The sequence below is a fragment of the Cyprinodon tularosa genome, unplaced genomic scaffold, assembly GCF_016077235.1.
Source record: "Cyprinodon tularosa strain WSP-4 unplaced genomic scaffold, ASM1607723v1 ctg63, whole genome shotgun sequence".
Taxonomy (NCBI): domain Eukaryota; kingdom Metazoa; phylum Chordata; class Actinopteri; order Cyprinodontiformes; family Cyprinodontidae; genus Cyprinodon; species Cyprinodon tularosa.
In genome coordinates this window covers 2203284-2228077 of record NW_024039374.1, presented here as the reverse complement: position 1 = coordinate 2228077, position 24794 = coordinate 2203284, and the positions used below count along the sequence as shown (strand labels likewise).

The 24794-nt window shown below is 38.1% G+C and overlaps 1 protein-coding gene across 2 annotated transcripts in view; it reads right to left on the bottom strand.

Moving 5' to 3' along the window:
* Nucleotides 1–4347: 4347 nt before the first annotated feature.
* The window catches only part of fbxl17 (F-box and leucine-rich repeat protein 17), a 303931-nt gene continuing 283484 nt past the window's right edge, over nucleotides 4348–24794 (bottom strand). For both annotated transcript variants that reach the window (XM_038308067.1, XM_038308068.1), the window contains one exon: nucleotides 4348–5587. In XM_038308067.1, coding sequence (XP_038163995.1) covers nucleotides 5450–5587 — 138 coding nt within the window. In that variant the 3' untranslated portion in view covers nucleotides 4348–5449. The remainder of the gene's footprint in view (nucleotides 5588–24794) is intronic.

Genomic DNA, 24794 nt, shown 5'->3' with positions numbered 1-24794 from the left:
AATGCCTATTTGCAGCTGTATCATACAAATAAAAAGTAAAAAAAAAAAATCATACATTGCGACAGTGGCGGCTGGTGGAGTTTTGTAAAGACAAATCTGTGTTTTGCATGGTCTAATATTGTTTCACCAACCCAAAAAAATTATGTGCCAGTTTAATAATGGAGAAGCTATTAGTCAGCTTTATATATATTTTTTGATATAAAAAAAACTATTTATTTTCTGAGAATGTGTTTATTTAAGAGCAACTATGCAAAATAACAAACACCTAGAAATAGTACACTATAATATATTATTTTCCATATGAATCCCATATAGCTCATGCTTCCTTGACTTTTCAAAAAAGTGCTTTAAATCAGTCCTATCTGTCTTTATCCATGCTGGGTCAGATCGTGACACTTGAAAAAGGAGGCAGGGAAAGCAGAATGAAGTGTTAGCCTCGCTACCTGCAGTTAGCCAAGCCTTCTAGACAAACCAGGTCCTGAAAAGGGACATTTCTTGCGCAATTTCTCTATCTCCAATGAGTCTCCAACTCCTGCAACTCGACCTATAAATCACCTGCAAAAAGTCTGCACTGTGGCGGGAGTTGGTGAGCAAATACACTTCCTGTCACCTTCGGGGCGCAGCTCTCCTGCACCCAGAGCTCTCCTATACCTTTGTATTGCAGAGGAGCTGCTGTACATGTACAACTTTTAACGAGAATCAATGGGCAAAGATTTTTGCACCCTAGGGCGGAAATACATCACTAGTCTGGCGAAAAATGGAATGAAGCTTTACTAGTAATTAAAGAGTATATATTTATCTTGCACATCTAAAAAATATATATTCATGTATTTCAAAATATTTAAAAGTTTAATTTAAAATGTATTTTTTTTTTTTATGTCTTAATCAGGTTCATTGAGTGGGTGGGGCGATGACCTAGCGCCCTCTATTAGCTAGCCGCCACTGCATTATGATTTCTGGATTTGGTTTTATTAGATTATGTCTCTCAAAGTGGACATGCACCCACGTGGAAAATGTCAGGCCCCTCCATGATTTCTAAGTGGGTATACTTGCAAAATAGCAGGGCGTTTAAATAATTATATTCCTCACTCTATCTTCTTTCCACTTCTAAATGCAGATCGAATTTCTGACAGCTTGTCACATAATACTCTCAAAAGTCATATCATTCTGTTAAAGTTCTAACAGTACACATACTTTTGCAAAAAAAAAGGGGATTAGATGTAATATATTTTGCCAACCATGATGTTTTTTACTGTTAATGTTTAAACAGAGATTGTTGTTTCTACATATCATGTGATTTACATTTTGAAAGTTCTGCTGCAACAAAAGCTCCACAAATAATACGACATAAGCAACAAAACAATGTACTTTCATTCTCAAAATTGCCCTTTGGGGCTTTAAAACACACACACAGAAAGGAAAGACAGAACTGCTGAAGTTGTAGTGTTTTTATTTATGATTTAAATCCAGTCATTTATGGTTGCCTTTGCAAATCAGGAATCAATATTTCATCATCTAGCAGAGAAGGCGGTTCCCACGGCAAAAGGTCAAATTGTCATTTGGGTAACACTCATAAATTTCAACAACATCAGAATGAGTTTGTTTTTAACTGCCTGTGATGTCTATCAGTTAAAAAAGTTAATGCTTCAACTCAAACTCTTGGTTCATAAAGACATTCTTCCAGTGAGATGATTATGATTAAGGACCAGAAGTGACTCACACCTTAGAAAAGTACCCTGATTCTTTGACTTTTACAGTACTGAGTTTCTGTTGAACAAATGAAGTATGTTCCATTCTTTTGGGCTAACTTTCACTAGTTTTTGCGAAACTTACTCTACTAAGGCCAACAAACATTTGCTATCTCTGCTTACAGTTGCGCGGCAATTGTGTAAAATCACCGTCTAGTCCAGACATGGGCATACTACGGCCCCCGGGCCGTATACGGCCCGTTAGGCTTTTTAATCCGGCCCGCCGAACTTGTCCTAATTACCCTATTTTCACGACTGTAAGGCGCACATAAACGTCTTTTTTTTTTTTTTCCTCAAAATGTGCGGTGCACCCTATGTGTGTTGTAACTGCGACTTTTGAGACCACCATGCACCATGCAGAACTCCTCATCTCCTCATTGAGGAGATGATGAAAGCGTGGCTGAGGGAGGTGAATGTAAGGAGACCAGGTGTTTTTTTCCCACTCATCACCATCTCTGGTAATCTGTGACTGCATGCGTGCCCATCTCACAGCTGATGTGAAAAACATGGTGAAACAAATTAACGCTGTGCTCGCTGTTATTCAACCGCTCGACATCGGTGTGAAGAGGTCTTGTGCGAAATTCTGTTTCCCCGTGAAAATCTGTTCCCCCTGTGTCGGGAGCGCGCATTGCAGCCAGAGAGGCGGATCTGACCATTCTTAAGGCGCTCCTGATCATTTTTCGGTAAAAACAGCTCATATAATCATCTCAACTTTGTAACATCCATTTTAATCTGTCGTCTTTTTAAGAAATTGTAAAATAAATACATTAACGAGGTCCTCACGCTGTTTTGTGTTTTTTTTTTACGGCAAGAGAATCGGTATTTCTCCAACTTTTGTCCCTTCAGCCTGACAGAAATAAACGTCAGTCACCGAACACAACAACACGTAGTGTATTTTTAATTTTTCATTGCTGATATAAGAGGATGGAAACTGGCTGATAGCAGGGCACACAAATTAAGACGTCCTGCGAAGATGAGAGTAGAATTTCTGGTTAATCACCTTCTAATGTAAAATATGACAGATTACTGGATTAAGGACATTTATAGTATACCACATCACACATATCAATTTTAGAGAAATTGGAAACAGTTGCTCTTTATTTCCCAAAGATATGGGAGGAGGAGAGGAGATAATGGATGTTTCAGTTTACTGAAATATTCTGTTCCCCCTCCATAACAGGGGAAGAAATTGATTTACCTGCAAGTCTTTAACTGTGCTTATTCATCTCACCACCGAGAACAAATCCTGTGGATTTGGTCATATTTACTCTTTATTTGCAAAAATTTTAAGGGGGGGAACCATATATTTCAGCTGCCTGAAATAATCTGTTCCCCCTCCATAGGGGGCCTCTGGGCCGGGTCTCCTCCGGGTTCACCGCAGCGGCTGGCAGGTGTTTTTTCATCTAAATAATCTAAATCTTGCAGCTATATTTGATGTGATCAGTGGGAATAAAGTAGTTTTAATATGTTTTTAAGTGAGAAAGTCCACCTGAAAACTTAATAATTGCAGTCAGTTCATCCAGATTTCTACTGTCGGTGCACCACATACTAGCGGTACACTGACAGTAGGAACCCCTTCAACAGCAGCCTCTAGGCCGGGCAGCCTCCGGGTTCACCTCGGTGGCTGGCAGGTGTTTTTCATCTAAATAATTTAAACTGCAGGCACCAGGATACCAGCAATAAAAGCGATCATATTCGGTCGGGAGGTTTCAGGATTTTAAGTTAATTTAGGAGTCATCACAGCACTCTGTGTCATCAGCGACGTGTCTGTCTCAAGGCCAGCACGTAGGTTTGATTAATACTTTGTAATAAATAAATGAATAAAGCACAATCATACTCAGTTTTGCCCCTGCTCTATTTTTAAATACGCAGTAGAGGTATCTAAAGGTAGTAGAGGACATGTACCTGTATATAAGAAAACCCTATAGTCCAGTGCACCTTATGTGTGTGTTAAATACAGAAATGGGACACATAACTGAGACTGCGCCTTTTAGTACGGTGCGCCTTATGATCGTGAAAATTGTCTGTTTTTTTTATACATTTCAATCCCCAGGTTTAATTAATGACATTGCTTGTCCAAATGCTCCTGGCCCGGCCCTTCTGTCAAATTTTAGAACCCATTCTGGCCCGCAAGTCAAAAAGTTTGCCCACCCCTGGTCTAGTCCCTTCACCGGTCTATGTTCCTGTCCAGTCCATACCCACCCCTGCTCTTCTTCGCATTATTGTTGGCGGCTGTAAAATATGTAACTGTAAATCCTGTGAATTATAGAAACCCAAGGATCCATTCTTCAAAAAACAGACTTAAATTACACTTTAAGATTCTGAAATGTGTGTTCAAAGAGTCAGGATCCAGTTGTGCAATTCAAACAGAAGAGATTATGATGCCTTTGGCTAAATACAGCTAAATAGCTCACTGCATTTCAGAGCTATTGCTAACAAGGATACTGTACAATCAAAACTATCTATAAGTATATGCTAAATAAATCCCATGCGATTTATATGACTTAAAATATGATTCCATCTAAACTTATACTAAAGAATCACTTCAGTAAAGTGGGATTCAGGCTCTTATTCTGATAGGAATTAACAACAGCTTTACTTTTACTGCAGGTTATGTTATGAAAACATTATCCAATGTCTTTTTTTTCCCTTTTAGTTAAAAAAGGCAACCACTGTTTCTGACAATCCTAATTTTCATACCAAACAGATTATGTGATGCTCAGTCATAATTCATCTTTGCCCTGCAAATATGCAGGAGAGCCCAAGGTCGTACAGATCTGTTTTCCCTTCACATTGTTAACACTCTGAAACAGAAATCAAAACAAAAAAACCCACAGAAACATGCACTCTTCTTGGCTTGACGATTAGAATTTCTGGGCCGAGCATTTGACCAAGTCCTGTGTTTCTCACACAGTGGCTTGTCAATGGTCCCAAAAAAATCCACGAAAAGGTTAAATCCGCCAATGCCCAGAGAGAGGAAAACTATTGTCCAAATGGAAGAAAATGCCTCATCTGACCATTTTCTTTAAAACGCCTCAAGTTAGGTCCAGAGCCATGGCAGTTCAGTCTGACCCCTGGGCCTAAGTGGTCAGATGGGAAATGTGATATGTTCATGTTCTCTGCTTCCTCCCTCAGCAGCTGGGTGAAGTGGTTTGGTAAAATAAAAACTCTTGATGGGCTGACATGGAGAAGAGTTTTAATACAAGGGTTTCATCTAAGGAAACAAACAGTTATTGTCCAATCTTCAAATAAAACTACTCTGGTCTAACTATGGCTAAATAACTTTGATGTAAGAACTCTTCTTTAGTTCATTTATTTTACAGATATCTATTGTAACACCTACTCAAACTGCTTGCACCTTTATCTACCAAACTAACAATGACATTTTATAGTCCCACCCTGAGGCAGGAATACAGAAAATTATGTTTGTAAAAGTAGTTTTGCATTACAACCAAAATGTGGTAGAAGTATTAAGTCTTCTTCCCTATGAATATAACAAACTAACATGGATTGACCTTAAACATCTCTGATTACCAGATTTATTTTATTTGTTTTGCCTGTAAGTGTGTCACTACATGTTTAACATTCAAGACTGAAGGTTGAAAGAGAAATCCAGATGAATGATCTGCACTGAAGTGGACGTGGTCATGTACTGTAAAATTGTGTGTTTGTGTGTGTGTGTGTGTGCAATGCAGGAGTAGCTATGAAGAGTTAGACGTGTTGGGGCTCCAACCCATTTGATAAGCTCTCTCCAGGGTTCTCTTGCAGTCCTGCATCACTGTGCTGAACACGATGTGTGGGTACTGGATCACCAGCCTCTCCACCGTCTCCTCGTTCACCTGTAAAATGCAAATAACATATTGCTATTATAAGTAGTGTCGTGCAGATTCACAGGACCTAGTTTAAATTGGAGTTCTTATGAATGAGGAATGGATTTACCATTGCACAAAGTTGATGTTTAGATTAAGAGAACATTTATGTAACCAAATTTAACATATGCACATTCATCTGACTGTTTACAAGCTAAGCTACCAAAAAATGCTAGAAGTTGGTAGATGACATAACCCCCCCTGTATTTGGATTTCAGTTTGTTTATCTGATTGTTTCTTTTTACGCTCTGGGCTCTTGTGTATTTGATCTTATTATAGTCAAATTCCCTGAAAATATGCTGTCATTCATACATTCATGTGTTACTCCAGTCCAATGGGGGGAAAAAAGTATGACTAAGAAGAAAACTTTCAACAATATGTTTTTAATCAAGATGCCAAAGTATTTTTATCTTTTTCGTTCGTGAAATAATTTCTTAGTTAACATGAAAAAAATAAAATTTCACGAAATGTTGAAAAAAAAATGTACACTTTAAAAACTCTACTTTGAATAGATTTTCCTCCCTCTGTTGGTGTACATAAACAAAAAATGACTGGATCTCGTTTTATTCTAGATTAAAATGTCAGACTGGATAGCATAGACTAAGCAGAAGTCCTGCATATGCAGTTACTTTTTAGAGATTCGGTATTCATGACATTAAAGTTGCAGATAGCATTAAAATTTTAAATATAACCTGAAATATAATCATCAAGTACATTTAAAATCCAATTTGTCCATTTGTTTTGTTGCTTCTGCTATTTCATGTCTTTAACAATATTTATAGAAATAACAAACTCTTATATTGGTGTGAGGGATATACTGGAGTCAATGAGTCGATGCAGTCAGCTGGTTTTCCTTAGATAGAAAACTTTGAACCAATCTGACTGCTTGATCAGGTTGAATTATCTCTGTAAAGTGCCTGAAAATGACATTAGTAAAAAAACAGTAAAGCAAATATATTACTTTCAACCGACTTAATCCACATTTTTGATGGTCCATCTGAATTAAACAAACATTTTTTTTTTTAAATATGATTTCTGTGATGTCTCCTAAAACAACATCAGCTATATTAAAATTGGGCCTTGTGAAATAAAATGACTTAATTGTAGACTAATATATAGAACAGACAGTTTGCCATAGGGCGTGAAACGTATGGACATGCTTATCCACAAACACAATTGGACTGTGTCTGCGGGTTTTGTACCAGAGGACAGCTGAGCTCACTGGGCTAATGAGCCCTTCATGTTCTCAGAGGACTAGAAAGACAAGCGGCTAATAGCCTCTCTTGCACATCTTTGCCAGTCTAACACTCTATCAGAGCATCACTGAGATCCAAAAGTGAGTGAGTCTGAGAAGCTGACAAGGTGCAGAGACAGAAGAACCCTGGAGAGCAGAGGGGCTAAGATACAACCCACCTAGGACCACCAACCCCCAGTGATGCTTTTCAGGGGAAATCATGCATACATACTTAGATGTTAAGAAAACAGATGCATGTTGCATTAATCTAGTCATCGTTTGTTTTTGTTTTTTGTTTTTTTACTTTTACTAAACTAAAGGAAACTTCAAGCAGAGCTTTTTTTTTTTTTTTGCTTTTTGCTTCCGCTTTGGAAAAAAAACTTATTTTCACTTTCAAATTCCCTCTTCCCCCTTCCCTCACGTGCTCCTCTGTGGTTCCTTGGTAACTAGAAATAAATCAAAGAAACAAACAGAGCTGGAATAAAACCAGATGAATCAAAGGAATAATTGTTCTGGAGGAGACAAAACACTTATTTCTCTTGGGTCACGGAGGGAAAATGGAAACTCCAGACTGAAAATAGAAGAACATAACGCAGTTTCACCCTATCTTCTGATTGCCAAGAAATTTCACAGTGAGTTAAAAGTCAGGTGTCAACTTAGACTTCTCTTAGATCGCAGCAATGCCAGAAAAATTAAGTTAATCATAAGCAAACGGTTGGAAATTTGCTCGCAAGCATCTGCTCTGAATTTCTGATATTAAAATGCTTTGTAAAAGCCAAAAAATGTGCCTCCTCACTCATCTTTCCAGTCGAGCCTAAAAATGATAAAGATTGGAAAAGATTGGCTTCTAAATGTTAAATGTCGCACTATCTCCAATAAGGAGCTCTAAGTCAGTAAGATTCAGCAGGAGAAAATTCTCCCATTAAGTTCAGAGCTTTGTTCAGCAATCCATTAGCCGGTCCATTAATAAAACAGTGTTTTAGGATATTACTTTAAAGATTTCACATTATTTTGCTAAGCTAATATGAATATTCTAACTGCTAGGCAGTTTTATAAAACAAATCATCACATTCCCCATGCATTAAAAGATCAAGCCCAACAAGTGGAGGATTCCAACAGATAATATGAAAGGAAAGGGAGAAAGGGACCTTTTAGATATTTTATCCTCAAGGTTTATTCATACTGGGCATGAAAAAGGATATTGCAATCAAAGGATGCCTGCAGTGATTCTCTGACTGTGCCCAAAGTAACAGAGTTCCCCTTTCTGGGTACGCGGCCCATTTTAATCTGCCTGTATTTATGCAGAATTTCAATTTGAGCATAAGATTAACTTGGCATGAAATCACATTTTTTCTGGATGCAGTTTTTAGTGACTTGAAAAGTCTGTGAAAATGGTTCTCTTGACATAGAATGCAGCGCTGAACTACATTAAACAAAGGTTATTACTATTGCAGTACAACTACAGATAGTATTATAATGCAAAAACATATTAGACAATAATATAAGCAAATTTTATTCTGGCTGTTGGAGCCATTTAACATTATTTGCCAATTATTTTTGATTAATACATCAGTAAATGTTTTAGGACAGCTTTAAGAATCAGTGATAGAAATTTGAAAGCTACAATAAAGGCTACATGCAAATTCTTAAACTAGTTCATGGTATTTAATGTGAAATACTAAATTATTACTATTTCTTTCAAGCCTGCAGACTAAACTGTTTTGACTTTATGTAAGCAAAGGATCCAAAGCAGCAGGGATTTTATATCAGTGTAATGGAAGTGTTTAATGTCAATGGATGTCACTTCTCTTCCTTAGTGTTGTCCAGCACTGATATATTGTATGCATTGTACATTTCAGCTCAAATATATTTGCATCCCTAAAAGAATCGGGTCCAGAGTTAACCCCATCAACCTAAATAGCTTCAGCTCTTTAAAAAGGCAGAGGTCAGCAAAATACATCACACTTAAAAGTTAACTAGTATATGTTCTTTTAACTTCTAAATCCTGCTGCTGTGTCGTTGCACAAATTACACATTATCAAAACATGCCTCTCTTGGCCCACCAAAACCTTCTTCGCCTTTATGCAAACCAACCAATGCGTAGCAGTCCTGTTAGTTCCACGCATGGTGAGTCAGGGGCCTAACACAGACAGACTGACTTCTACCCTCCTGGTTGAATCTATAATTTTTAATAAAACACATGGAGATAAGGCAAAAGGGCACCATAGTCTTGCCTTAAGGTGAGTAAAGTGAAGTGAAGCCACATTTTCTGGTCCAAAGGGTCAATAAAGGAAATGTTAAAGAAGTTTTTCACTTCTAAATGCAACAGTTTCAAGGTTTTTTCTATCACTCACTTTTTATTCACTCAAGCAACTAAGAAACATTTGCTTTTCACTGCTCAATGTGTACAACTCCACTTGATCAGCAGAGTCCACTGGGTTTTAGATAATTTGTCTATAATAGTTATTTCCTTTACATACAGTAAACATAGTAATTTAGATATATCCTATTATTTCTCCACATATTTGTATTAGACAATTTTCTCTTAAGCTTACTGAGTTTTTTGTACTGGGATTAAACTACAGGAATTGTAAGTCGATACTTAAGGATACATTCAGCAGCTTCAATGCTTGCAGTCAATTCAAGTTGTTTGGTTGAAGTTTTTTTTTTTCCTTTACACTTTCCTCTGAATTTTTCAAAATGAAATACATCATCCCTGTTGTTTCCAGACACACAGGCTGCTCGTAACTACACAGCAGAAAACCACAATTTTTTATTAATTCAACATAACATTTGCAAAATTTGCCAATTAAAGTGTCTAAAGAGTTCTGAATTACTGATAAACATTGACATTGTTTGTTGCAGATAAACATGTAACCATTAATTGAATTCATACAGGACAGAAAAATGAAGAGAGCAGCAGTTAAACAGAGGGCTTCAAACTCTGCTGCTGTAGAGACAATAAGTTAAGTTTGTTTTGACATATGGGTGAGCCTCATTAACAAATAAAATGACAACCCCTTGATTGCCTTCATAGCATATTATGCTACATTCATGAACTGAGTGTGAAACATCCCCCAACTTGTTAATCAGGTCTTAATTACAATTAAAACCGATCTAAAGAATAGACCTGTCACACTGATGAGAGGCCATAACATTCATTAATGCTAATTTAGTGCAGCTCTACTTGGTGAGCAAACATAGCAAACACAACAAGGCTCCCAATCAAAATGCTGAATCATATGCTAATTGCTGGTTGTGAGACTGCTAAATGTTTCAGCTAGTTCTGGAAAGCTTTGATGAAAATCATGAGAAGAGTAGCTGGTGCTGACCTCTGCTTTGTTGCTCCTTATTACAATTCAGAAAAGAATGTAGTTCATAATAATAATAATAATACATTTTATTTGTATTGCAATTTACATTTAAAAAAAAATCTCAAAGTGCTACAAAATTCATAGTTAAAACAAAACCGTATAATAAAAACGGTATACATAGTTAAAATGAGACATTACAGTAAAATAACATACGTAGTAAAAACAAAACAGTAAAATAACCATAAAACCACACAGATAAAATACTAACTAATGTTCATAGGCTTTTTTAAATAAAAATGTCTTGAGGCCTTTCTTGAAGGCCTCCACACTCTGTGGGACCCTAAGGGACTCTGGGAGGCCAATCCAGAGTTGTGGGGCAACTGCCTGGAAGGCCCTATCTCCCATTGTGCAGAGCTTGACTCTTGGCTGGTGCAGTCGGTGGGTGGAGGTGGTGGAGCGGAGGGTTCTGGAGGCGGTGTGAGGAGTTCCTTGAGGTAAGCCGGGGCAGTTCCATGTATGCACTGGTGAGTGAGGAGGCAAAGTTTGTAATCTATTCTGTGTTGGATGGGCAGCCAATGAAGGGACCTGAGGACTGGAGTGATGTGTTCGTGTTTGCGCCTCCTCGTCAGGACCCGGGCAGCACAGTTTTGGATGTGCTGCAGCTTTTGTAGACTTTTGCCAGGGACCCCGACGAGGAGGGCATTACAGTAGTCCAATCTGGAGGAGACAAAGGCATGGATTAGCTTTTCTGCGTCGGGTTGGGAAAGGGAGGGGCGGAGTTTGGCGATGTTTCTGAGGTGGAGGAAAGAGACCTTGCAGAGGTGACGTATGTGGGAGTCAAACGTGAGATGTGGATCCAATTTGACACCAAGGATTGTGACAGATGAGGACAGAGGGATGTTTTGACCGAAGATAGGGATACTGTTTAGGGAGAAGGACTTGGTTTGGTGTGGGGTGCCAATGAGAATGGCTTCTGTTTTGCTGCTGTTGAGCTGTAGAAAGTTTTCAGCCATCCATGTCTTTATCTCCTCCAGGCAGCAGTGAAAAGCAGATGGCAGAACTGTGGGAGAAGTGGAGTCCATTTTTATGTACAACTGGGTGTCATCTGCATAACAATGAAAAGATACCTTGTGTTTTTTGATTATCTGACCGAGTGGGAGCATGTAGATGGTGAAAAGGGTCGGCCCAAGGACCGACCCTTGAGGCACTCCGCAGCTGACTGTATGGGGTGATGAATTGGACTGTCCTATGGCAACAAATTCGATACCTTCCCGTGATATATGACTGGAACCAGTTGAGTGTGGTTCCAGAGAGTCCAACTGTGGTCTGAAGACGATGGAGTAGGATGGTGTGGTCAACGGTATCAAAGGCAGATGATAAGTCCAATAAGAGGAGGAGTGATGGTGAGCCCTGGTCCGCAGTCATGAGTAGGTCATTCATGACGCGGACCAGGGCTGTCTCTGTGCTGTGTGCTGATCGGAAACCAGACTGAAATTTTTCATATAGTTTATGGGTGTGAAGATGACTGTGGAGTTGAGCTGCTACAACTTTTTCCAGAACTTTGGATAGGAATGGCAGGTTTGAAATGGGTCTGTAGTGGGCCAGGATTTCAGGGTCGAGTGAGGGCTTTTTCAGATGGGGGCGAATGACTGCAGTTTTGAGAGCTGGAGGAACCTGACCGGAGTGTAATGACTGGTTAATTATTGCTGTGATTAATGGACTGATGGCTGTGATGTGATTTTTTAGTAGTGCAGTGGGGAGAGGGTCCAGCACGCAGGTGGATGGCCTCATGCTTTTTAAGATCTTCTCCACCTCTGTCTGCGTGACGTCTGAGAAAACTGAGAAAGTATTGTGTTGGGTTGAGGGACTGCCGTCAGCGGGTGATGGTGATGGGGCTGTAACAGGGAAGGCTGACCGGATTGATGCTACCTTTGTTTTGAAGAAGTCCATAAATCTGTTACACTGACTAGTACTATTATCGACATGTGCATGTGTGGGAGGTTTGAGCAGAAAATTTATTGTTGAGAATAGTTGTTTTGGGTTTCCAGTGCTGTTTGAGATTTTTTGTGAGAAATATTGGGATCTGGCTGTGGTGAGTGCTCTGACATATGATGTTCGATGTTCACGGTAAGCCTGTCTGAAAACTTGTAGTCCAGTGGAGGTGTATTTCCGCTAGAGGTGCATGAGATTCCAGGATATTATGGAGGCTGGAATTGTAGTAGTTAACAGATCCATTAATTGATGTGAACTGTGGGTCAAGTGAGATGTTTTGTATGTCCTGGTTGAGGAGGTTGCCATCTATTGCTTTTAGGTTTCTGAAATGGATCTGACGTTTTGTTTTATTGTACGGGCCTGCTAAGGACAGTTCCATGGAGATGCTGTTGTGGTCTGACATGCCTAAGTCATGTACCTGCAGATTGGTGATGGAAGCACTGTCTGTAATAACCAGATCCAGTGTGTGGCCTTTGGTGTGTGTTGGTACTGTGCCATGTTGTGTAAGATGTAGACAGTCCAGGAGTTCAAGAAATTCTGCAGCGGGGCGATTAGTGGGGGAGTCTACATGTAGATTGAAATCCCCCAGTATAAGTGTGTTTTTGGCTGTTGCACAAAGGGTTGTCAGGAGATCCTGCAGTTCATTTATGAATTGGGGGTGTGGTTTGGGAGGGCGGTAAATGAGAAGAATTGAAACTGTTTCTATTTGTGATTTGCATTTAAAGAGAAGGCATTCAAATGTTGTCAGCTCTGGCAGTGGGTGGGGAGTTATAATTAGGTCCTTGTGATGAATAACAGCAAGACCTCCTCCACGGCCGATGGTCCGAGCCTTTTCCAGGTAGGTGTATCCTGGAGGACAAGCTTCATTTAATGTCAGATACGACCCTGGTTTGTGCCAGGTTTCGGTGAGGCACATTATATCTATGTTTTTGTCCAGTATGCGGTCAGATATCAGGCCGCTCTTATTTGTTAGTGATTGGGTGTTGAAGAGTTCCATTTTTATTTTGGAGGCTGGCTTATATTTTGGGAAAGAGCGAAGAAGACTGAAATCCACTCCGCGTATTCCAGCCCTCCGGTATTGTGGCTTATTAGTCCTTGTATTGGGCATGCTCTGATGACGTGCTGATTGAGCGCCGCGGAGTTGCAGCAGGTGAACATGGTGGGGTCCGGGTGGATACGAGCTGGTGAGGGAGTCTCCCCATCTGTGGGATATGGCCGATCCGCGTCCGTATATAGGTCGACTGTGGTGCGGTCCGGTCTCGCCATGGTTGACTGGAGCCGTCAGGGGATGATGTGCCAGTCCGGAATGTAGCCGCAGTGTGGCTAGCGTGCGTGGTCTGTCCCAGGTAGACACGCCGCTCCCGGGCCATGATAGCTCCGTTCCGCTGATCGCCTCGCCCGTCCGGGACACCATGAGTACCTCGCTCATACTTATCTTTTAAATGTTGATATTTAATTACCACCATGTGCAACAGGCATGTCATATCTTTTTGATTTATTTATGCATGCTGTCAAGTTCCGTGGCTAGAAATCCATAAAGTTTTGAATGAATCAATTTGCATCAGTTCTAAAAATTAGGTAATTTAAATTGCAGACAGTAATTGTTTTAATTTTTTCTCCCCTAATCCTCTCTCGTAGTCTATTTAGGGTTATCTGTGCATTTTATTTAACAGTCTATGCTGCTGCAAAATGAAAATGTGTCAATTTAATATACGAGTAGGGGAAAAATTTAAGCACATTTTGTCCAAGACTGGGAACTGTCATGTCTGAATTAAGTGCATTGATTATGAGCATCTGAACTTCATCATGGAATATGTTTCTTTATGAGTTTTATTTTTCTCCATATTTAGGGATTTTATGATAATTTTGGAATAATTATTAAAGCAGCAATATAATTATTAGCTGATTTAATCAGAGAGCAGGTCAGGCTGCGGATAGTTGGTGAATTAATATAATCAAAATATAATCATCAGTATTAATAGAACATCAGCATATTGTATGGTGAAATAATGTATTGTTATGTATTGTCGGTTCATCGCTATGCAATACATCCAAGTTTTCCAAACTTCCCCTGAGGTTTTGCATAGAGGTGATAATGTATTATTTTCCACATTTTTAAAGCTAATGTTGTAGAATATCAGACACGGGTAGAACGTCCTTCAAAGTTAATCTTAAATAATTTTCTTAGCTCAAAAGAAATTGGAATATATTGTCTAGTCTGAGACAACTTTTTTTTCATTTCGTTTTTGCACAACTTTAGGACAGTAAATGAGCAGCAGCTTAGCAGTAAAAAGAGCATTTTCATTTCATAAAGTGCAGCAGTAATCAATGTTTAAACTGTCTGATAGATATATTTTTCTACAATAAATGATTCATTAATACTTAGATGAAGAGTTCAGAAACCTTTACTGTATTTGTTAAAAAATAAATGAAACAAAACAGTCATAAAACGACGAAAACACACAAATGGGGATTCTAACATTTCAAAAGAATATGGTTAAAAACGTGTCTTGTCTCAGAGGTGAGACTGTAGAAGGATGGACTAAATGGAAGATTGATTAATTCAATACACATCAGTGTTTCAGAAAAGCAGACAAGGATTCTTACACTTTCTAACACATACCATTACAAGAGTTCACTAACAACACTTAGTTCTGAGAAAGTACAGTTTTTTTTTTCCCCACTGTGCCTTATTTTCGCTTAGACCTTGCTTAATAAATGATAACAATAGAAGCCAGATTCAGACTTTGTGCCCTAATGCTTTTAATCAACAGTATACTTCCTGGTTTATCCTATTAAATGTTGATAAGGGTTGGAAGGTCATGACTGGATTTTTTTTTCTATTTGGAAAGATATTCCTGTTCTAGAAGGCTCTTAGCTTTCATCTCTTCATCCCTTCAGCTTGCGCACTGTTATATATTCTTTACATGGCTCAGTGTTACACTGAATGATATGTGATGATATCACCACACCTGCTTGGTATTGCAGCTCAGAGAAGATTTGAGATATGAAGGTCAGACCGAAAAACTGGATCCAAGTAGTTTATACAAAGGTCGGTCTTATGGTTACATTATGCACCCGTGAATTCTTCGTATTTCTCCTAGAGGTTAATTTTGTTACTGAGCAAAATGTTGCTTGATATTCCACTGCAAGAGGATATGATCAGAAAACACTAGGAGAAAAAAAACTGGAGTAGTGCTTCAAATATCTGGCACATCCATGGATTATTTTCTCTGTCTTACTTTACTCTCATTCGGTACAGATTTGGTGATCCAAGCTATATAAGCTATCTTTTAAACCTGCTGTCAAATCTGTAGGAGAGCCATATGATAGAGCAGATCACTGCACACTGATGATTCTAATCTCTGAGAAGCATCTAGGAGGGCAGCTGCAGTTATGTGGACTCAAGCCTATACTTATTATATTTTCCCCCATTTTAACTTCAAAGATGCTGCCCTCTGGATCTTAGCTCGGAGTAATGCATGCTGACGGGTAATGTGCTGTTGTCAAAGTGTACAATCGGGAAATAAAGAAGAAAAATGTGGGCCTGATGTGTTATTCAGCAAAAATATAATTTACTATAAACATGGAGGGCAGCAGATGAGAACAAGGTTAACGGGCATCAAGGTGACTCTTTGAAACAGATGGCTGAACATTTGGTGGCTATTTCAAAGTTTACTCCAAATACAATTCAATCATTAGCCTGTGTAATAACTTTAAAACAAAAGCAATTTGAAGGAAATAAGAAAATAATAAACAAAAATGAGCAATTATTGGGAACAGTGTCTTTTTGTCAGATTATCACATTTTAAGCAATGATATTTGTTAAATAGACTTTGCAAAAAGTCTTGGATATATTTCTTTACTGGTGTGATGCTGAAGAATGAAAGTATTAGTTTAAATGTCCCCAGCTATAGGAGCCATGCCACTACACCCTTTTTATTTTACATCATATACTGTAAGTAACATTCACAGATAGAAAAGAAGAAAAAAAACTAAGCTTAACATTATTTACTATTGGTCTCATTTTTTTCATGCATAAAAGAACCTGGTTATCTAAAAGGGGTATACAAACTTTTTGATTTAGATGCATGGATTCAAAGCAGACCTCTGATCTATCCTTAAAGTGCTCCAATATGAATCCACTGATGCAAATGCTCTCAAACACCACGTAAAATATGCATTTACTGCAAACACTGGGCCTTCTTCTAGTGAGCGAGGCAATAAAAGAAGTCGTAAAGTTGAGTCATGCAGCAACAGTTCAAATTCCCAGTTAAAAAAAGCAGGCTGTAAACTGGTAATCAGCAATACACATTTAAAGCTAGATGTCAAATTATACTGTCAAGCTTAGAACATCCTCAGAGGACAGCAAGTAATCAGGCGTAGAAAAAGGAGAGGAAAAAATACACAACTATGTCATGAAAAACTATACTTGTTTTTTGTTGTTTTTTTTTTCAGAAAAACAACCAAATGTCTTTCCATTTCCTTTGTGTTTTCATTAAATTCAGCGCAAGTATACACTTTAATATTTCATTCCTTTTTTTGTCCTTGGCCAAGTGGCCATGGCTATTCCTCGGCCCATAAAGGGAGACAAATACCTCCTTCTCCACGTCTACTCCCATGTAAACAGTTTATCAATCAACCAGTAAATACATTTGGGGTAAATGTTTAAAAAGGGCTGTTTAGACAGCAGAAGAGTGCAGTGCATCAGGTTTTAGCACAACACAGCTAAACCCAGTTTAGATTTACACAGGTTCGATTTATGGCCTTTAAAACTGCTTAAAGGAAAAGCCCCCCAGTTGTAAAGTTTGGCAAAGAGTAGCTGCAAAGCTTTCCATTTTGAGAAATAGGAGGAAAGGGATGGATGGAAAATAAAGAAAATAAAGGAGACTTTATGAGTCAAAAAGCACAAAAGAGGTCTGTCCAATTATATCTGAAATATTCTAGATTTGTAAATGAGCGATTGATGCTTTGGCTTAAAAGCTTTGGAAATAGAATGCTTTTCTCCACAGAAAGCCAGAGTGTCTCATTTTGACTGAGCTGAGAGAGATCCAGAATGAACAGCAACCTGAGCAGAATTTTTTGGTACATACAACAGATCAGGCGCTGCTTGTGACATTTTAAGTCTGGTCCTTCTCATCTCTGCACAATGTCAGACAGGAGCAGAACTGAAAACGAGGTTGTCACTAAATACACTCACACAAAAAGAGGAATGGCGGCTGTACTGAACAGGGTCAGCAAAAGAGTTTCTGGAGGCCGGGTATGTAAACTCCACACTCCATCACGCGTGACAAAGGTAACTACAGGAATGTGAAAAAGCTAAATACTTTTTTTTTTTTACCCTGACTTTTTATCTCTGCAGACTGAGGTAAAATGTACCATCATATCTATCTTCTGGTCTCAGACCCAAAAAGAAGGACAACTATCTTAGCAAAATCAATTAAGAAAACCTAAAACGATAGTAACAAAACTAGGAGGTTTTGCAGCAACATATTAGAATACCATACATTATTGATATATTATGCTTATATGTCAGAAAAGGATAAATTACTTCTAACTACAATATCTGTTGTTTATCGACTCCCTGATTATTCGTGGTGGATAGAAAAGTAAAGTATAGAAAAATATAGAAAAATAAAAACTACTTTCCTTTTTCCCAAAAAGTTATTCTGTAACTGAATAAATGTAAGTACTTAGTACCCAGCTCTTTAATTCATTTAAATATAACTCTTAAATGTATGAATGACTATTATTTACAAAGCCCTGCAGTAGAAATCCCGTACTCACACTTTACTAAACTGTGCACTTGTAGAGTAACACCTCTTCAAACAGAACGACTGTAAATCCAGAGGTATCTGACAGAACAACGCATCTGAATAAGATCAACAGATGGATGAACAGAGTCAGAGCCAGGTTAAAAAAGAAAAAGAGGAAATGCAAGCGAAAAAAAACAAACATCTAAGATTATCATTTTGATTGTAGAGTAGCTCAAATTAATTAGCAGCTTAGCATTTAAAACCAAACCTGAATAGTTGTGTTCTAGCAGCAAACAAAGTAGCTTTAATCAGCCTGAACTTTATTTTAAACAACAAACAGAATAGACCAGATATCTGCAAACAATAGAAAAGTGATAAAATGCTATTTTGCCTTCTAAAATTCTTAAAAAACAATAGAAAATGGCCAATTCATACCAGCATTCTGATTAAATACATTGTTCTAATACACATACAGTTTGTTAATGCAATTCTTTTTCTTAAAAAAATAGTGCTGCAAGTTCAAAGACATTACAGTCAGTTACTCGTTACCACACTTCTAGCTTCCAGGCAGACTCTAAGAAAAGTATAAAAGGTGAATTCACCTCTAAAGGGACAGTTTAAGTTTTTGGACTTAAGGTTGTGTGTTCATCGTCAGTTGCTTAGATGTAACAGTGTCACTCTGGTCACCAAGCCTTATGCTATGAGAAAAGGCCAGTAACATACAGGAGAAGAAGTCATTCTGATACAGTATGGGAGCACAAACAATCAAAGGTTTTGAAGCTATAACTATGTGTGTGTTTTGTTGGACAATTTCAACTATTTTAAAACATCCCAGAGATGCTGCTATCACTGCACCATGTAGGTGCAGAGGACAGTTTATGAAAACAGAAATAAACCAAAACGGCTAATCAACAGCCAGTGGAAGGATCCATGGACAACAAAGGGAAGACATCAAAATAGGCCAAAAGTAGACGAGAGGCGAGTGGAGGAGTACTGCGGTAAATCTGAGAAGCTAGCTGGGTAGACAGCGAGCCGGGGGAGGGGTGAGGGGCTGCAACGTAGCAGTGAGCTCTCCACTGGAGGTAGGACTAAAAAACAGTCCTTCTAGGATATAATTAAAACGGCTTTTATAAAATTCACCTAGAAACCTCTTTAAAGCATTCTCTACTTGATCCTTTGTCACCATTATTTTCCCTATCTTGCATTTTGACAAAAAAGCTTGTCTACTTGTCACAAGCCTGAGTAGATGTTTGCACTGTAGTTATATACATAATATATATATATACACAGTATATAGGACTAGTGCATATTATTCATCACTGGTAAAATTCTTATAATTCAGTTTTATAAACAAGGTTTAACAATTTGGGGTGTTGAAAGCAATTTGCAGGGCCGGTGGAAGGGACCAATCAGACTGAGCACCAAAATGGTATCTCAGCTTGCCTCTGTTGTCCGTATCATATCCTTTCCCCGGCTGTTGATTAACTTTTTAGTTTATTTTTGTTTAAAGGAACCTTCTTCCGCACCTACTGTATGCAGCAGTGTGATAGCAGCCAAAAGATAGTAATTTATATTAACGTCTGGTATGTTATAAAATTGTTGAAATAGTCTAACAAAACACATGCATTGTTTTTTTTAGCTTTAAAACTTTTGATCATGCGTGACCCTGTACCCCTGTACCATACCAGAACTACATTTTCTACTGAATGTTACTGGCCGTTTCTCAGAGCAGGAGGCCTGCACTGGAAAAGCGATCTACAAATAAGTAAAAATTTCTTAAATTAAGTGTATTTACCCTTAATTTGAGTAGGTAAATCAAATAGTTTGCCAAAAGAATTAGTATTTTTAATCTTAAAATAAGATAATTAGATAAAATGCTATTAAAATAAGACAATGCAATAGTGTTTTCTTATTTTAAGTGTAAATTGTCTTGTTCCATTGGCAAAATTTCTCTTCTACCTCCTCAATCCAAGAACAATGCACTAATTTTAAGAAAAAATTACTTATCTAGCTTTTGATTTTTTACAGTGTGGTTACCATAGTGACACTTATCTCTCAGCTACTGATGTCATGTACAAAAAACTGAGCTATCCCCTTAAGTGGGGTCGAGAGGGCCAAAATTCGAATGGTTCTATCTTCTTCTTCATGTCTTTATCAATTATATATATACATAATTTATAAATATACAAGTGACCATAAATAATTGTGTAATTATATATATATAATTATATAATCTGCAATTTTGTACTTTGATCTGCAGCTTCCTAGTGCTGAGCTGAACAACAGATGCATAACAGAAAACAATAAATAAGAAAAGAGTAAAAAAAAATTAAAAAAAGACAGATTATTTGATGATCTGTTGGGACAATCTATATTTATGGTGACTGCGTTTGTCCTTATGAGGACTAAGCAGTCACATAAGCAGTAGGGAGGAACGTGTGTACATCTACACAGAGAAGCAAACAAGAACCAAGCAGCGGAAATTCCATAGCGGCTTACCGCAGGTCAAGCAAATGCAAGAATTCCTGAAAGATAACAACAAGGGCAACAGAGTTAAATCATTTGCTACATGTGATCCTGCGTTCTCTTGAATGAATAAACAAGGACATCTTGCCCTCTGGAAGGTACACAGGACACTAAATGAAGAGTGACTGTTTAAAATGAATAAATTATGAATGGCTGAAATCACAAACATAGCATTAAGCAACACTTATCTACTTCACATGCCTCTGTGACTGTACTGTTTAGGCCACATTATGGGCTAAATGTTAAAATGTGAGCAATGTAAACCGTCATATTTTTTCTATATATAAAAAAGTTCAAAAGTAAGGAGAAAATTGTTTTAGGCCTTGAAATACATTTCTACCCCAAGGTAAGCAATTCATTTTTGTGGATTTTATTTAAGACATAGGCACAAAGTATAGCAGAATCATACTTTTGCGAAGCAATTCTCTGCAAACCAAAACATGCATTTTTATTTAACAACCCCAAGGAATTCATCTATAGAACACACTTTTTGGCAAATACAGCTGCAGTTTTGTATTGGAGTTTGGTAACACCTTGGCGTAAATTTGATTGTCTAGCAACTATAACATCAAGAGGCATCAAGTCTGAACCTTATCTTCTTTTATATTTTATCTTGATATATAGATAAATTAGTGATTGTAGGAAAACACAAATTCTAGAAAGTAAAAATAAATATAGCACCATTGTTATGGCTAGTCTAATAGAAAAAGTGGAAATTAACAACATATCATGTAGGTATTTCCCTTAAACCCCAACCAGTTTTAGTCTTGTGTTTGGTTGTTAGGTCACAAAATGTGAACAATGTTCACATTGTGTGAAAACCGTTGCTTGACAAAACATAAACAAACTTCAGCAGCAATGCAGGAAGAAATCTTTACAGGGTCACATATTACAACATTTGGGTTTGACCAAAGATGTAGCTTCTAAGAAACAAACCTGAGTTGTCGCCAAGTTATCTTATTTCTGGATGCACTCAAGCTGTAACACAGCAAAACACATATAAAGCTCTTATATTTACTGGCTATGGATCCCGATTTCCAAAAATCATAACAAGCAGAAAAAAACAAAAACAATCACAAGCTCATCAGAGCGAAATAGATCGGGATTGGCAAGTTGGAGCATCCAGGGCAACTGTCTTGCCATAACTCTGAAACATTGCATTGACCTCAGCTATGGTGAGTAAACAGCCACCAATTTGGGAGAGTGGAAAATGGGTGGGAGATGGACAAGGGTGGCACTTAAACTGACTAATTGAATGAGCATGATGTGAGGAGCATTCAAAATTCAAAAACAACCTCAGATGTCCTCATTTAAAGTCAGTAAACAAAGGGAAAAGAAGGAATTAATAAGGGCGGAACAAACTGTAGAGTGGACAAAGAAATGCAAGAGCATGTCCAAGAGCTAGGGGAGGTCAGCTTTTAGCTTCTCCAATATCATATTTTTGTTGAAGGGCAATTCTTAGATTTCCCTTATACAATTGGTGGACTCAGTCGCAGTTTTGTTTCTCTACCTCAACCCGTCTCCTTTACTGTCCTGCGCTTCTGCCCTTTAGAAAGAGATGAAGGGATGATCAGGCAGCGGCTTGAGTTAAGACCACCAATCAATACAACTATTCTGTGTGGGATGAGTTTCCAAGATTACACTGAAAATCACAAATGGCAAATGACTCTTTCAACCTACTTTCTTGACTTTGAACATTTAGGTGTGAGCAAAGTATTGGGCCCCTTTTCTGACACTTGATGCTGTGCATGAAGCTTTTCTCCTAATTCCCCTCTGCATTAAAGCCTTGAAAAGCAGGGTACCTGCTGTGTCCAATAACAATACCCGCTGCAGAAAGTTTCACTGAGTTCCAGACCTCTTATTTCCTAAACGAGAGTTAAAATGCTTCCTAACTCCTCACCATACTTCATAATTATTTTCCTCACTCCAAACCTCCAGGCCCCGAACAATTAGGTCCTGGTTTATGTCTGCAAATTGCCATTACATGCCTATCTGTGCACAGTCCCAGGCAGCTGGATGCAGAGGTGGAATGACCATATTGATTGGTACGTCTGCCTCTTTTAACAAGGTCTGTCTGGATGTTCTATCAGAGGGTGCAGTGGCGCTCATTCCTGCTCCCTAAGCACCACTCCACCTCATTTCAGGTAATAGGAAGCCACTTCAAAACTGCTTACACAAAACACTTTTTGGGGGTGCAATTTGTAAAACGGATTTGCGGCACTAACTGTATTGTTTCTCCCAATCTAATCTTTCTCTCATAAACTTACAGTTTCTGACATCTGTTAAATAATTTTTTATTTTCCTTTCCCAGAAGAAAACATTTTGTTTTCCTTCGTCCTTCCCTCCCTGATCTCATTCCCGCAATATCTCTTACTTTCTCCACCAGTTGTCCCTGAAGAGGCTGGTAACAGTCAGTGTCATTATTTTTCTAGTCGGGCTTCATGCTGAGTGTGTGAGTTTGCCTCTCTGTTTTTAAGCCTGGACTGCCCCATTTGTTTTCACTCTAATGAAGTAGTGTGAATGTAGCTGGGGAAAACATGAGAGAGGAAAAAAAGAGAATGTAATGCAAAAGATGAGGGGGGGATAGACAAAGGAATAGGGAAAAGGAGGTGAGGAAGTGAGGAGAATTAGAAGGTTCAACAAGCTGTGAAAACATTTAAAGAAAACATTCCACTGAGGCCCGGGAGATCGAAATCCCCAAAGTGATATATCATTGGAGAATGACGGCTCTAAAAGCACACAGCCAAAAGGGCCTATTACAGTTAGCAACTTAACAATTGAAGAACAGGAGATGTATGAAAACAGTCTCTAGATAAGTGGGGCAATACGTTACAGTCAAGTATTTGGCACAAGCTTGGTTGTCTTTACAAATTAGTGGGCATACTGTCTTTAGTTCTGAAACTCTTACTTCTGGCTATTGTTAATCCGAAATTTAAAGCACCATAAAGGTACATCCTGAATTAAATGAAAGTCAGTTTTGAGAGATGTATTTTTAAATTTGTTAACTTTTCTGAAAGTATTAGTTTATGAAGAGCAGCTAATTGCCACTAGAATTGAAAACCATCTAACAGGACAGAGCCTTCTTTATCTGCTTGTTGACTTCCTTTAAGTTGTATGTTGTGATGCTGTTACCTCAGCGTATGTTGGAAAAACAGATCAAACTCTCCACATCAAACTTATAGAAGATATGTAGCATTTTGTAGCAAACACTGAAGAACCTAATCTTCCTCCAGAAGTACAGTCTTGTTAGTTCTTGTAGACAGATTCACAGTTGCACCTCCATTAGAGTCTGTTTTCCAGGTGAACACTGAGGTATTTATACTCCTCCATCATCCTCATTTCCTGTCCAATGATGTTAATAGCGTTTGCTTGTTTTAAAAACAAATTTACCATTGAATTAACACAACTTGATGGAGGAAGTAGTGTTTTTTAAGATGGCCATTTTTCACATCTAGGTCTCCATTTTTTTATATTATGTGCTTATATTATAGTTGTAAACTATAGTTTATGCCCCCCCCCCCCCCCCTTCTCTGATCCTGTTCAAATACACTTAAAGATCGCTGGTAAACAGACTTTTATTTGAAAAGCATTTCTTTAATGTTAAGGTTGTTAATGCACGCATACATTTCTTATCAACAACAGACGTACAAGATGTGCTTTAAAAGCCCTGTGAGTGGCTTGAACTAACCTAAAACTCTCACACTTGAAGCATAATCATGTTTTTATCATCGTGAACAGTACTCTCCAGCTCTGTATTATAGGAGAAATGTTGGATGCCAGCAAAACTATAAAATTATGCATCTTAAAGAACCCTCTCAAGACTCTGCCAAAGCATCTTGGCACTCGGTGACATGACTCTCCCTAGTAGAACTAAAAATGAATTTATCTGGAAAATATAAATAATCCTCATTATTCTGCAAGGCCACTTGGTAATTTTTGGGCTCCAAAAACATGTTTAACAGCATCCATCCTCTTCACAATAAACAATATCACATAACATATGTCATTAAAATAACTAAGAATTCCTAGATTTATTCTGTCTGGCAGCAGTTTACATCTAAATTTTGTTTCCACCAATTTCTAACCGAGTTAAAACAAACACAATAGAACTTAGGTCGAGAAATACGGCAGGGTGTGGAGAAAGGTTTGATTATAAGGCTCATGTATTTTTCCTGTTACCGAGTGATTTACTCTCAAACCTTGGCACCAACAGATACAACGCTCTATCCAGAGTTATGCTTTCCTGTAGCACTGATCTGAAGCAGTCAAATATTTGACCCTTAGCTGAAAAAAAGAGGGCTTTTATCAAAATATGTTCCTTAAAATACATAATCTTCCACCAAGGAAGATTATGT